Here is a 13,687-nt window from a genome sequence, read left to right on the forward strand (position 1 = left end):
TCAAGAGAACAGATGCCCAGGAGGAAAATATCATGTAGAGTCAAATGACTCCCAGGTTATAAAAGCATAGCATTTACTAAGTCTTCCTGTGTCCATACAAAAAGGACATTGCTCTAAATAAACTATGCAAAGGACTCAAGGAGAAGAGAAAAACAGTATTTGCAAGTCAACAGAAAACTAAGAGAGAAGTTACAAATAAATACAGAGGAGTGGGAGCACCGTTAAGGGAGTAACCCAATAAACCTAAACTACCTGAAGCTATGTTATCCTACAATATACTACTATTCTTGGGTATTAGTCTCCTACTCTGTTGTTCTATATTACACAGATGAGTGCAATATTTCCATGTCTGTCCCTCTATTTCTGGCTCATTTCACTTAGCATGATACTTTCCATGTTGATCCACTTATATGCAAAGTTCATGACTTCATCCTTTCTAACAGCTGCATAGTATTCCATTGTATAGATGTACCAAAGTTTCTTTAACCAGTCGTCTGTTCTCGGGCACTCGGGTTTTTTCCAGATTCTGGCTATTTTAAATAGTGCTGCAATGAACATATAAATGCAGATGTCATTTCGACTATACTTTTTTGTTTCTCCAGGATATATTCCCAGAAGTGGTAGTGCTGGATCAAATGGAAGCTCAATTTCTAATTTTTAGAGAAGCGTCCATACTGTTTTCCAAAGGAGCTGGAACATTTGGCATTCCCACCAGCAGTGTAGAAGGGTCCCCTTCTCCCCACATTCTCTCCAACAGCGATTGCTTTTGTTCTTTTGGATGTGTGCCATTCTCTGTTGTGTGAGGTGGTATCTCATGGTTGTTTTGATTTAAATCTCCCTGATGATTAGTGATGCAGAGCATCTTTTCATGTGCCTTTTGGCCATTCGTATCTCTTCATTGGGAAAGTTTCTGTTCATTTCTTCGGCCCATTTTCTGATGGGGTTGGATATTTTCTTCTTGTAGAGTTCAACTAATGCTTTATATACCATTGATATCAACCCCTTATCTGATGGTTATTGTGTAAATATCCTTTCCCATCTGTGTATAGTCTTTGAATTCAGGTTACTGTATCTTTTGCGGTGCAGAAGCATTTTAGTTAAATTTAGTCCCATTTGTTTTTCTCTGTTTCTACTTGATTGCTTAGTTCCGTGTCATCTTTGAAGATACCTCTATCTTCAATATCATGAAGGGTTTTGCCAACCTTCTTTTCAAGGTACCTTATGGATTGTGGTCTGATGTTGAGGTGTTTAATCCATTTTGATCTGATTTTTGTGCATGGTGTCAGGTCAAGGTCTAAGTCCATTCATTTGCATGTGGTTGTCCAGTAATGCCAGCACCATTTATTGAAGAGACTTTCCTTGCTCCACTTCATATTTCTTGTCCCCTTATCAAAGGTCTATTAGCTCTGTCTCCTCCATTTCTTCCTTCAGAGCCATTGTTTCCTTGCTGAGTGTTTGTTGGAATATTTCCCCTTTTCCAGCTGCCTTCTGGAGTTTTGTCACAGAAACCTTTTGTCACAGAAACCTAGCTGATCTTTGACCTGCAGATCTAAGGTGCTAGCCAGGCTTGATTTGACATTGTAGATTCCAGGCTGCAGCCCAGCCTGGTCTTTGGGATGTAAATCTGAGTGCTTTCAGCCCAAAGAAGGCTTCAGTTTTGTTTTTGTATCTTCTTTCTGGGGGCCTAGATTAAGGGCCTGCAGATACAAGAGAATTATGTTGCCTCAACATTCTTCCTGTAAGATCTTTTAGTGCCTTTGGTGACATCAATGTATTGCGCCCTTTGGAAGGGCCATGATCAATAAAAGGGGTTCAGAGAGAAGGTGAGGGGGTGGAAAAGTGTATAGAGGCGGGAAAGTGTATAGAGGCGGAAAGTGTATAGAGGGCAGAAAGGTGTAGAGTGGACAGAGAGTGTATAGAGGGAAGACTGGAATAAACTGCAAGTGAGACCAACCATCATGGCTTCGTTCCTTCCTTGGCCTGCCATATCATCGCCATCAACCTCCCCGGGGTGGGGGAAGCGGCCGGAGGCTACCGAACTCGGGTGGAGGGAGAGACAGCTGCTGCCCTAGGCCCTGTGCCTGGCTCGGTGCGGTGAGGCATCCCTTCCCTCGCCCGCGCCTTTTCTTTTTATTTTTATACAAGTGTTGTTCTTGCTGATCTATACAGAGGTGATAAGGCAGTGTTGAAGTCTGCAACTACTATCGTGGTGCTAGTTATGTCCTCCTTAAATTCTGTTAGGAGTTCTTTTAAGTATTCTTTTAAGTATTTAGCTGGTTGTTCGTTAGGTGCATGTACATTTAATAGTGTGATTTCTTTCTGCTCTATTCATCATTCCTTGATGAATAGAAAATGACCTTTGCTGCCCCTTCTGATCTTTTTCAGCCTGAAATCTATGTTGTCGGATACTAGTATAGCCACCCCCGCTTTTTTGAGGGGGCTGTTTGCTTGCAGGATTGTTTTCCATCCTTTGATTTTGAGTCTGTGTTGGTTCTGACTATTCAGATGTGTTTCTTGTAGGCAGCAGAAAGTTGGGTTTAGTTTCCAAATCCATTTTGCCACTCTTTGCCTTTTGATTGGTGCATTTAGCCTGCTAACATTAAGAGAAATTATTGTCATGGGATTTTGTGCCATTTTTCTGTAGGGTTTGTTGTTCTTGTAGGTTTTTTCCTTATCTTATAGTACCCCATTGAGTCCTTCTTTTATTTGGTCTTGAGTCTATGAAGTTCCTGACCTGTTGCTTCTCCGTGAAATAGTGTATGTCTCCTTCAAGTTTAACTGAGAGTTTAGCTGGGTAAAGTATTCTTGGTGAGGCATTCATTTCATGAAGTTTTTTCACTATATCCCACCATTGTTTTCGGGCTTGGAGGGTTTCTTCTGATAGGTCTGCTGTGAATCTAAGGGGTGCTCCTTTGTATATGATCTCCTTCTTTGATCTTGTTGCTTGCAGTATTGTGTTTCTATCCACGGCATCCATCATTCTGACTATGATATGCCTTGTGGATTTTTTTTTTGGGTCCCTTTTAGCTGGCACCCTTCGGACTCCTTGGATCTGGATGTCCACATTCTCTAGCTCTGGAAATTTCTTAGCAATGATGTCTTTAATTGTGTTTTTTTTTTTCATTGGGATTGGTTCCCTGTGCTTCTGTTACTCCAATGATTCTCTTGTTGTTTCTCTTGAGGTCATCCCCTAGGACTCTAATTCACTTTAGAGCCATTTTGAGGTCTTTTTCCATTATTTCTTGTTGCCTATATGCTTTGTGCAACTCATCTTCAAGCTCACTGATTCTGTCTTAAGCTGTAGTCATTCTACTATTGAGGGCTCCTACCGAGTTTTTTATTTCATCTACTAATTCTTTTAATTGTGTCACTTCTGGTTTGTAGCTTTGAAATATTTGCTCTCATTTCTTCCTGAATTATCTTGGTGGACCGTTCCAATGCTGCATCCATATCCTCCCTTAGTTTATTGGATGTTCGTTCCATAGTTGCTTTGAGTTCGTCAACCATCTTCATGATTTCCTCTCTGAATTCTTTATCTGAGAGGTGGTTGTATTTTGGGGAAGTCATTTCTGGGGTTACTGAGATCCTCCCTTCCATCTCTCCTGGTGGTGAGGATTTTCGCTGTTTCTTCATGTTGTTGTTATGGGCTTTACTATCAGTGCTCTCCTTAGCTTGAGAGTGGCCTCAATAGAAGACGTGGGGCTATGATTTTTTTACAAAAACTTTATATGCAGCTTGATGTGTTCACTGACAGTTTTTGTGAAATTAGAATAGGCTAGGCTACTTGACTATTAACATATAGTGACTAAGATGACCAGGGTATTATTCAGAGAAATAGATTATATTGATTGTGGCCAAAGCACAATGCATGGAATGGGAAAAATAACTGTGGCCGCTCCAGAAGGAGGCCACACCCCTTTTGAGGCCATGCCTCCTGGTGTGTGGACACGCCCCTAACAACCTGGCCAAGAGGGAGGGGTCAGGGCCGAGGTGAGGTGACAGAGGAGTGAGGCGGATCTGAGGGCTTCAGGCCCCAGACTGAGGACAGCGGAGGATTGGGGGGTGTGATCGGAGAGCTCTTCCACATTGTTATTTTCTTGAGAATTTTAAAAACATCTTTTTTTTCCACAATTTTTGGAGGAGGGGCCATACCACAGGGGTTATTCTTGGCTCTGCACTCAGGAATTATTCCTGGTGGTGCTTAGGGGACCATATGGGATGCTGGTCAGGTCAGCTGTATGCAAGGCAAACATCCTGCTCACTGTGCTATTGCTCCAGCTCTGAGAATTTTAAAACATTTTATGGTTCTGGCCTTCAAATTTAATTCCACTTTATATCCTCAGTACAACCAGTCTATTAAGAGGAATTGACTGAGGAACCCGTCTATTACAGAGGACTGAGGAGTTGAGGAACCAGTCTATTACAGAGGAACAAACATCTGTATGTTCACTGAATCAACTTGGAGTACTTACATACAGAAAACTGTGTTACCATAGAAAAGATTTTACACAACATAAAGGGTGTGAAGTAATTTTAGTAATTAGAATTTAAGATACAAATGCTTGAATGTATTAGACTATAAGGAAATAGGTGCTTTAAGTCAATATGGACAAAGAGGATACTGTTTCTAATTGCACTTCTATTCATTACATCATACCATCAGAATGTCCTAAGTTAAATATTTGAGTCCTTATCTTAAATATAGTGTTTTTTAAGGATTATATTATATCCTCACTCAACAAAGCTGAACATATACTGTGTGCCAACTCTGATTCAGGGAATCTGGAATCTACCGGTGAAAAAATTTTTGAAGATCCTGTCCTTGTTGATTTACCTCTACTTACTGTTTATAATATGTATAGGACTCTACTTACTGTTTATAATATGTATAGGACATCATCATTTTTGATTCCTTTTGTCAAACCATATGAAAAAATTTTTAAATCCACTTTTATGTCCTTAAGTATCCTATAGAAGGCTTATTTTCAAGGATTAGAATCCTTCCCAGTACATGCATAGTTAAGGCATTTGGAACTTGCTCAGTGACTAAAATTAGAGGGTATTATTTTATATTAATTAAACTCAATGATCTATGAATTTTATATTAATGAAGACTGATGATATATGAATATAGTGTGGATGAGGAAGCAATTTCTCTTAATAGACTGGTTGTACTTAGGATATAAAGTGGAATTAAATTTGAAGGATAATTCTTTTAAGTAACTGTCATCTTTGTTTATTCTCGGAAGTAGATATTGGCATAGGTTTTAGAACATACATACTGTATTTTGTGCATCAGTTTCATTCATGAAATGAAAATAGTAGCAAAAGGATTTTCTGCTCCATAGCTGTGGATATCAGTAGTCACTTCTAAGCACGCCATAAGAGAAGGGTTGGAAGATACTTTCTTTTAGCCAAAAAATTAGACACCCCTGGATCTGCTATGCTGTGGGATGACAGATTTCCCCTGTATATCTGGGAGAAATAGAAATAGAAGGGGCTTTTACTTCTTGGCCTGGCTTTTATATTCAGCTCCTTCTAACTTATTTTCCCCAAATAAGCAATAAATTAATAAATAACTGAAAACAGAATTTTAGATCAGAGAGTTTATTTAAGGCTATTTGTGGCATCACAAGTCAGCTTCATGAGCAGTATTTTCTGGAATTTTCACTAAAACAAGTATGCAATGTGTCCCATGCATTGATCACAAGATAAGAATATTTTCTCTTTGCATGCATGCCCATGTAAATAAATCAACTGTATAAAACAAATCACCTGTAATCCACAACAGAAATTTCCTTAGTTCAAATTTTGATTTACAGTCTTCTAGTTCCTTTTCAGGTTTTATGTATGCAATCTAATCTTTAAATTTACATTTACAATTTAATAATAAGTAGTTTGGTTGTACCTACATCAACCAGATCCTTAAGTTTTATTTTATCTTGAACATTTCTTGGGGTACTAAATACTTTATGTAAAAAATATGTTCTTGGTGACTACACAGAATTGCAGAATACAGGCAACCATAATTTATTAAATCCATTTCTATTTATGAGCATCCAACTTGATTTTAATCTTGTAAGGTAAGTTTAATAAAAATATGAAATATTTAAAATTTGCTGTCTTGAGCCATGATTCTCCTGAGTTCATGTTAACTGAAATTTGTTTATACTTTCTTCATTTATTTTTCATATGTGTATTGCAAAAGAGGTTCTGTTCTCTGTGAGGAAACAAAAGAAAAATAAGTTATGAACTCCATCCAGCCTTGTACTATTTGCACTGAGTCACACATTTGCCTATGGAAGAGACTGGTTGTTTGGGGACTGACTCTCTGTCTTCCCTGCCAACTCTATCCTTGGCCAATACTGAATAGTCTAGTCAAATGTAACCATCAGCAGCATTTGCAAAGTACAATGTTTTTTTTCCTTTTTTCGGAAGAATTTATACTGTGGCTAATTTTATGTAGAGGAGGGAAAAAGAGGACAGTTTCTCAAAGGAATTGGAAATGAAAAATTGTGTTTCATAAAATGATTCTCGTTGAGGGCAGATGTTACTCTACAGTTAACCTGTATGTCTGTCCTCTTGCATCTTTCATATATTGGAAAGTATTTGCCAACTGGCTGTGCTCAGAGTGTGACCCCCGGTCCTGGGATTGGTGGGGAACTGCATGTAGCATGAGGGTTTGAACCCAGGTCAGCACATTCAAGGCAAGTGCCCCACCTACTGTAATGTTTCTGCAGGCCCAAGGATCTGAGGTTTTACATTTCCTATTGTTGCTCATTAATCAAGTTTAGTTATTTGCTGGTTCCAACTGCCTTGTGATTAGAAAGATAACATAAAAGAGAAAACGCATGGGACAAACATAATAGGATAAACTATTTCACAGAACACAATTTGGTAAAATTAGCATTGTGAGTAAAAATATTTTAGTTAAAATAAACCCACATCTCACTATAAGCAAATGTTTATAACTATTTCTAAATCTCTGAAATCCTTGGTGAAATTGGATTAATATGCATTATTGGAACAGGTGAAGCAGGAAGTACCTTCTGTGGTTGGTCTGGGAAAGAGATTGAAAACGTTTTGTTGTCATATCTCCTGTAAAGCACTGTTACTTAGTTATTTGATGAGTGGAGCTTTGAGATCTATTGTTGGTCTTGTCTGCTTGGCCAAATATGTGCTGTAGTCTCTGCACAATTAGTCCCAAATACTAACACTGGTGTTCCTGTTTCTCCAATGTGATCCTAATCTCATCTTATTCCAGGGTACTGTTTTAGTAAACTTCCCAGGTCCTGAAAACCTTCTCAGTCTCAGGTATACTAATTGTTGGTGATGTGCCAGAAGCTGGACCGAGGCTTGCATGTGTCATAAACAAGGCAAAAAAAATAATGGGTTCTTGTTTGAAAGCAAAATTTCCAGAATGGTCAAAGTAATTTGGCACTCTGTGAAACAAATAGAGATAGATAATTTCAGCAAATGAACAGAAGTTTGAAGGAACCGTGAGTTTCAATTCCATACATACAGCTGAATTCAAAGGGGATGCAAATTTGTATTTTGACATTACGTTTACACTTTTGTTCCCTTTGATCCCCACAAAGCATGCTCAGAGCTTTCTTCTGGCTCTGTACATAATGACCATTCTTAGTAGTGCTCAGGAAACCATTTGTGAAGCTGGGGATCTGACCAGGTCAATCCTTGGCAAGACAAATGTCTAATCTCTATAGTATTTCTCTGCCCGATCCTTTCACCATTTAAGATTTATCTGGCCAGCATCTTGTCACTCATTTGCTTATAATCGTGTTAACTCTACTTTGTATTTAGCTACTCAATGCCCAAATAACACAATTTATAAGAAACAAGTAAACTCATGTTTATCTGCTTAATATACTCATTTCTCAATCATTCAATCATCCATTCAATAAAATGGATAGGATTCACACTTTTGTCTGCCAACAAAGCCAGGTCCTCACACATGGATCATCTGGTTATGTACAATGTTTTACTTACAGAATGAGGGAGTGCTCTGGTGGAATTTTACAGGGGATATTCTGGAAGTGTTAGTCCTTTGATCAATTGATCAATTGTACTTAGTTCTCCAGAAAGAAACAAATATAGTACAGAAATCTATTCATTTTAGACCATTAATCAAGATAACTTACTCAAGTTTACAAGGGGCTATAGAAAACATGTTCTTGAAAAACATGCAAATCCCACCAGCAGTGTCAAATTTTCCTCCTATAGTGCTTCCATAGTCCTTTCTCACACCAACTGCCACCTCATCCCCACCTGTCCAGTTTCAGTGGTTGCAGCTTATATCTTAGGTTTTTAGATTTCCTGAGTCTGTGTTTTGGATATATGGTATACCACTCACTCATTTCAGCAGTATATTTGAAGCCCCAAAGCCTATTCACCATTACTTCCCATTCCCTTCTCCCCACACCTCCATTTCTTTCTTTTTCCTTTCTAAACACTGGGGTGATGTAGGGATACTCTTTTACAGTATACTTCCTTATCCAGTATCCTAGGTACCAAAGATAAATGAGATAATTCTGTCTTTGTTTTTCTTCACTCAATATTATCTTCCAGTTCCAACCACGTTGCAGCAAATTATGTAATTTCATCATTTCTTGCTGCGGCAGAGTATTCTATTCTGTATGTATACCATATCTTCATAATCCATTTATCTGTTGTTGGACACCTATGTTGATTCCTTATCTTAGTTATTGTATTAAGTGTATCAATAGACAAAGGTGCGCATATGTCTTTTGAGAGTGTTTTTATTGAACACTGACTTTTTTCAACTATTTCAAACATCAAAACAATTTTAATTTATTAAGTTTTTTGGGGGACAAAATACATTTGATAATCAGAAATTTTAGGATTTTTAAAAAATATGGAACAAGGTATACTTACTGATATAATGCTGAGATAGCATTCCATAGTCAGTGATATTAATAATTTTATGTAATATGCTTGCATACTTTGTCATATAGATATGGACATATGTATATCACTGAATAAAATTTATGAATACCCTTGCTTGACTAAGGTTCTGATAGCAAACCAAAAATTTTAATTTTAAAAGTACTTAAATTTTTTGAATTTGAAATAAGAGATGATAGACATAAACTTGAGAAGACAACAAACACAGATGCATCAAATATTAGTGCAAATACCTAATTTCACATACACACATATTCCTAAGATTATATGGTAGCAGTAAGATATATAAAATTAATTTTGTCATCAGTAAATGCTTTATGAGTTTAGAATAAGAGGGCTCTTTCTTGCTCATCTTAGTGCATCTTCACAGAAGAGATGGGGAATTGCAGGAGAGATGTTAGCTGTGTGCAAAAGAAAAGGACAGAGCAGCAGACCAGGTTGGCTCTAGTGTCAATCAAAGGTCAGTGGTATAATGTCTAAATAGCTCAATGCATATTTTCATTTCTGTGTGAGTAAAGGGATCATAAATGCCATTTACCATTCACAATATTTATTTTTAATAGTCAAATTTTTAGTAATGTTAGTTAAAATGATAAAATTAATCAGACTTTAAAGTTATCAGCAAATTATTATTTCTTTCTTGTGGATAAAGATATGACATTTTGGGAAGCTGGAGCAATAGCACAGCAGAAGGGCATTTGACTTATAGGCGGCCGACCTGAGTTCGATTCCCAGCATCCCTTATGGTCCCCTGAGCACCGCCAGGAGTAATTCCTGAGTGCAAAGCCAGGAATAACCCTGTGCATTGCCGGGTGTGACCCAAAAAGCAATATATATATATATATATATATATATATATATATATGACATTTTGATTATTACCTGCTGAAATGAAATGATCTACTGCCTTTGGCTATAAAATATGGCTATACTTTATGTGAACAACTAATACTGTTTTCTTTTAGAAAAAGTTAAAAATCTGGAAATATTTAGAGCAGCAGTTCTCAATGTTAGCTGTAATTTGGAAACATTGTCCAAGGTGATAAGAGAAGTATTAAAAACATGAAACTTCTTGAGTTTCTAATGTAATTTGTCTGAAAAATAGCCTGATTTTACAACTCTTGCTGAATCTATCAATTATTGAATTAATTGTTGGTTTTAAGTTGTACATAGGAGAGGCAAATTCAATATTTAGCTATTTCTGAAATCATAATGAAAATTAAAAGTATAAGATTAATTTGAAATTAATTATGCATGTGGGTCTGAGTGGTGGTTTCAAAAGATTGGAACACAGGCTTTGTGTGTGGGAGTGTTACCATCAGATGGTACCCTAGAACTGAGCTGGAAGTATTTCCTGAACACCACTGGGTGTGGCCCCAAAAGAAAAAAAGAATTCTGCTTTTGAAATATTTTTAATGTCCATATACATATATATACATATATATTCATTATTATAACCTAATAACCTGTAAACTGCTCTTTTGCATTTATCTTGCTATTTGAAGTCTAAAGAGAAGAGGAAGTCAGGAGAGAGAAATGGGAGAGAGAGAGATTCTACAGATCTGATAATCCTATCTCATATTGTGGGTTACCTGTGGTTATAAAGGGTTGGTAAGAGGAGGCTACCTTGAGTATTAACTAGATAGAAATCAGATACCTAGAAATCTGATACTGACCATGTAGCTCAGTGGCTATAGAATCAAATCCAACCTGCATCTCTGACTTTGTTTCGAGGCTGATTCCATTTCCCTTAGTTAATGGGATTAGGACCCATATAGAAAAGGAACTGGGTTAAGATTACTGAAGGTGGTTGACAGTAGTAGCTCAAGACAAATTAAAAATGTGGGCTGCACACAAGCTGGTGGATTTAAGAGAAAAAACTCCAATACAGATTTGTGATGTCAAACTACTTTATGTGTAGGAGAAGATCATCTTACTTGATGAATATTCTACTGTGCATCACCCCTGTCAGAATGTGATGTATAATACTGACTCTGAAAAACTTTTAAGGGCCAAGCTTAGAGAAAAGTAAATTATGCTTCAAGAGTCAACACTCAGTCTGCTCATACACATTTGATATGTTTTCAATTGCCCAAAACCAGTTGGTGACTATAAATCTTCAGAAATTGAGATGGATGCGGAAAAGTTTGGAAGCAAGATCCAATTTTCTTGAGAAGAAAGTAGAGATATCCTTTCACATGCAGGTCAAATACATATTTGTATCTTTTATTAGCATTTCTAAGACATAGCAGAATGATACTGCATGACTACAGGGACAGAGCATTCTATTCACAAGGTGATTGATGGCTTATTGAATCAGGCACTAGTGCTATTAAGAGATGTATTATTTCTCTAAATCTCTGAAGAAATCATGTCATTAAGTTTCATCCGTGCTATCTTCTGTCATCTCTGGGTAGAGGGAAAAATACTTTTTCAAAACAATGTCGCAATATGGGAATTTTTTAAATTTAAATGTCATTTAGTAAATTTTCAGTTCTGTGACAGATATTTAAAAAATTAAGTCCATATGAAATTTTTAGGAGTTGAATGACTTTTTTTACTCATTATGGAATTAGAGATCTTAGCATTTCTTTAGGATGAGGGTAATTTTCCCACTTTGGCCACCTGTATTCTATATCACATAGACAAAGAACACATAGAAGATACTACTATGTTGTATTATGATAATCAGCCCTTTAAAAACTTGCATGTATTTTCACCTCCAAAATATTTGAATCAGTATTTTTCCTGGGGGCTGGAGCGATAGCACAGCAGGTAGCGGTTTTGCCTTGCATGTGGCCGACCCAGGTTTGATTCCTCTGCCCCTCTTGGAGAGCCCAGCAAGCTACTGAGGTATCCTGCCCCCCTTGCAAGCTACCCGTGGCACATTTGATATGCCAAAAAAAGTAACAAGTCTCACAGTGAAGATGTTACTGGTGCTGGCTTGAGCAAATCAATGAGCAATGGGACGACAGTGCTATTATTTTTCCCCAAAATTGAATTAAATTTTGAACAAGACATAAAATGACTAAAGTCTCCGGGGTTAAGGGTGGAGTGGGTGGAGGATGGGAATCCCGTAATAAGCCTTAGGGTTTTTGAAAAGAACAATGGCCTTGGAAATTAAGTGTCTGGGAATCTTGCCTTAATAGCAATAAAACCATCTTTTACCTTTAATAAATCATTTGGTATATCTGTATTCTATCATTTGAAATGAGTAACAACACAAATGATAATTATTGCATAAGTAACTTATGTGCTGTAATGCATAAAACAGCTATTTTTACTTTCTATTAGTAAATGCCTTCAAGTTAGATTCTTTTTCTCCTGGACCCAAAATAATTTTGGCTCACAATGAAATGTGTTAAATTAATAACGGGGGCCCTGCAATCTCAAAATAGTAATATAGGACTTCTCTCAGTTTAGTGATGCAACATCTGTTCTATAGTGTTTGCCTTTTGGCTTTGTAAAAAAAAAAAAAAAAAGTTGTCTTTTCAGCATCAATTTTGGTAGTTATCCTTTGAAAATAACATACATATCAGCAGAAATACTGACAGTAAAATACATGATTTCATCAATTGGCACAATCCGTGTCAGCAAATGATCTGTTTCTATCACTTATGCATATCCTTTATTTATCAGTTATTTCCATTTATAGTGTACATATGTCCAATTCATTTGAAATATTTCAGAAATGTTTTTTTCCATTTACCTCAAATTTTTGGCTTCAGTTTGCCAAATAGATCAATGCCTGCCTCTAAGACTTTATTTTTAAATACATTTCTTTATAAGGAAACTCCCTCTGAGATATAAGATGTGTGAACTCTTTCTCTCGATGAATTTGGAAGTTTTAGTTGTATCCAAGCTTGGGAAATCAAAGCTAGCAGATTTTATTTTTCTCTCCATTAGAAACTGTAGCATGCATTTTTTTTAAGCAAAATGAATAGTGTTGCATCTTCAGATATTGAAGACAAGTTAACTTGATACTAGGTCGATTAACTTATAGCTCTCTGGTTATTTTCTTTATAGCTCCACCCCTGAGTTCCCTGAAGCCTGCCAGGGCAGACACTGCACCTGTGACCACTTCCCCCTATCAAAGAAGAGATTCAGACAGATACTGTGGGCTCTGTGCAGCTTGGTTTAATAATCCCCTGATGGCTCAGCAACATTATGATGGCAAGAAGCACAAAAAGAATGCAGCAAGAGTCGCATTATTAGAACAACTTGGCACAACTTTGGATATGGCTGAACTACGAGGTAAGAGAAACTCTCCTAATTGCTACCACAGAACTGGATTTTCCAAAAGCTGTGTTCTCACAAATTGTAATGATTCTGCTTATTGCCATTATCACCTGGAAATATCTAGACTTACCCAAAAGGAATAAAAGGAAAAGAGAGAGCAGAAATAATTTGTTATAATTTCCTTTGTTTCAGTGTTTATTGCTATACTTTATTATTTTTAAATCAAATTTACATACCTACAAAATGGATTCTTTCTTCTGCTTTATGTTTGAGTCCTCTCTACTAATGCTTTTGTTGATAAGCAATATATAAGAAGATAATAAAATGGTCAAATAGCATGACCTTGTTGTACATTTTATAAATCCAGTCAAAATAAAGCAAGAAGTTGACGCAATTTAATGGCTATAAGCAAGTCCAATCCCCTTAAAAAGAACTACATGGGGCTGCGGTAGTACTATAATTCTGGCACTGCTTTACATTTTCCCATCCTGACACTGCATATATT

At 36.9% G+C, this 13,687-nt stretch overlaps 1 protein-coding gene across 2 annotated transcripts in view; it reads left to right on the top strand.

Moving 5' to 3' along the window:
• The window catches only part of ZMAT4 (zinc finger matrin-type 4), a 529,730-nt gene that overhangs the window by 261,615 nt on the left and 254,428 nt on the right, over positions 1–13,687 (top strand). For both annotated transcript variants that reach the window (XM_055141948.1, XM_055141954.1), the window contains exon 5: positions 12,970–13,197. In XM_055141948.1, the coding sequence (XP_054997923.1) occupies positions 12,970–13,197 (228 nt within the window). The remainder of the gene's footprint in view (positions 1–12,969; positions 13,198–13,687) is intronic.

Source organism: Sorex araneus, chromosome 1 (genome assembly GCF_027595985.1).
Source record: "Sorex araneus isolate mSorAra2 chromosome 1, mSorAra2.pri, whole genome shotgun sequence".
Lineage (NCBI taxonomy): Eukaryota > Metazoa > Chordata > Mammalia > Eulipotyphla > Soricidae > Sorex > Sorex araneus.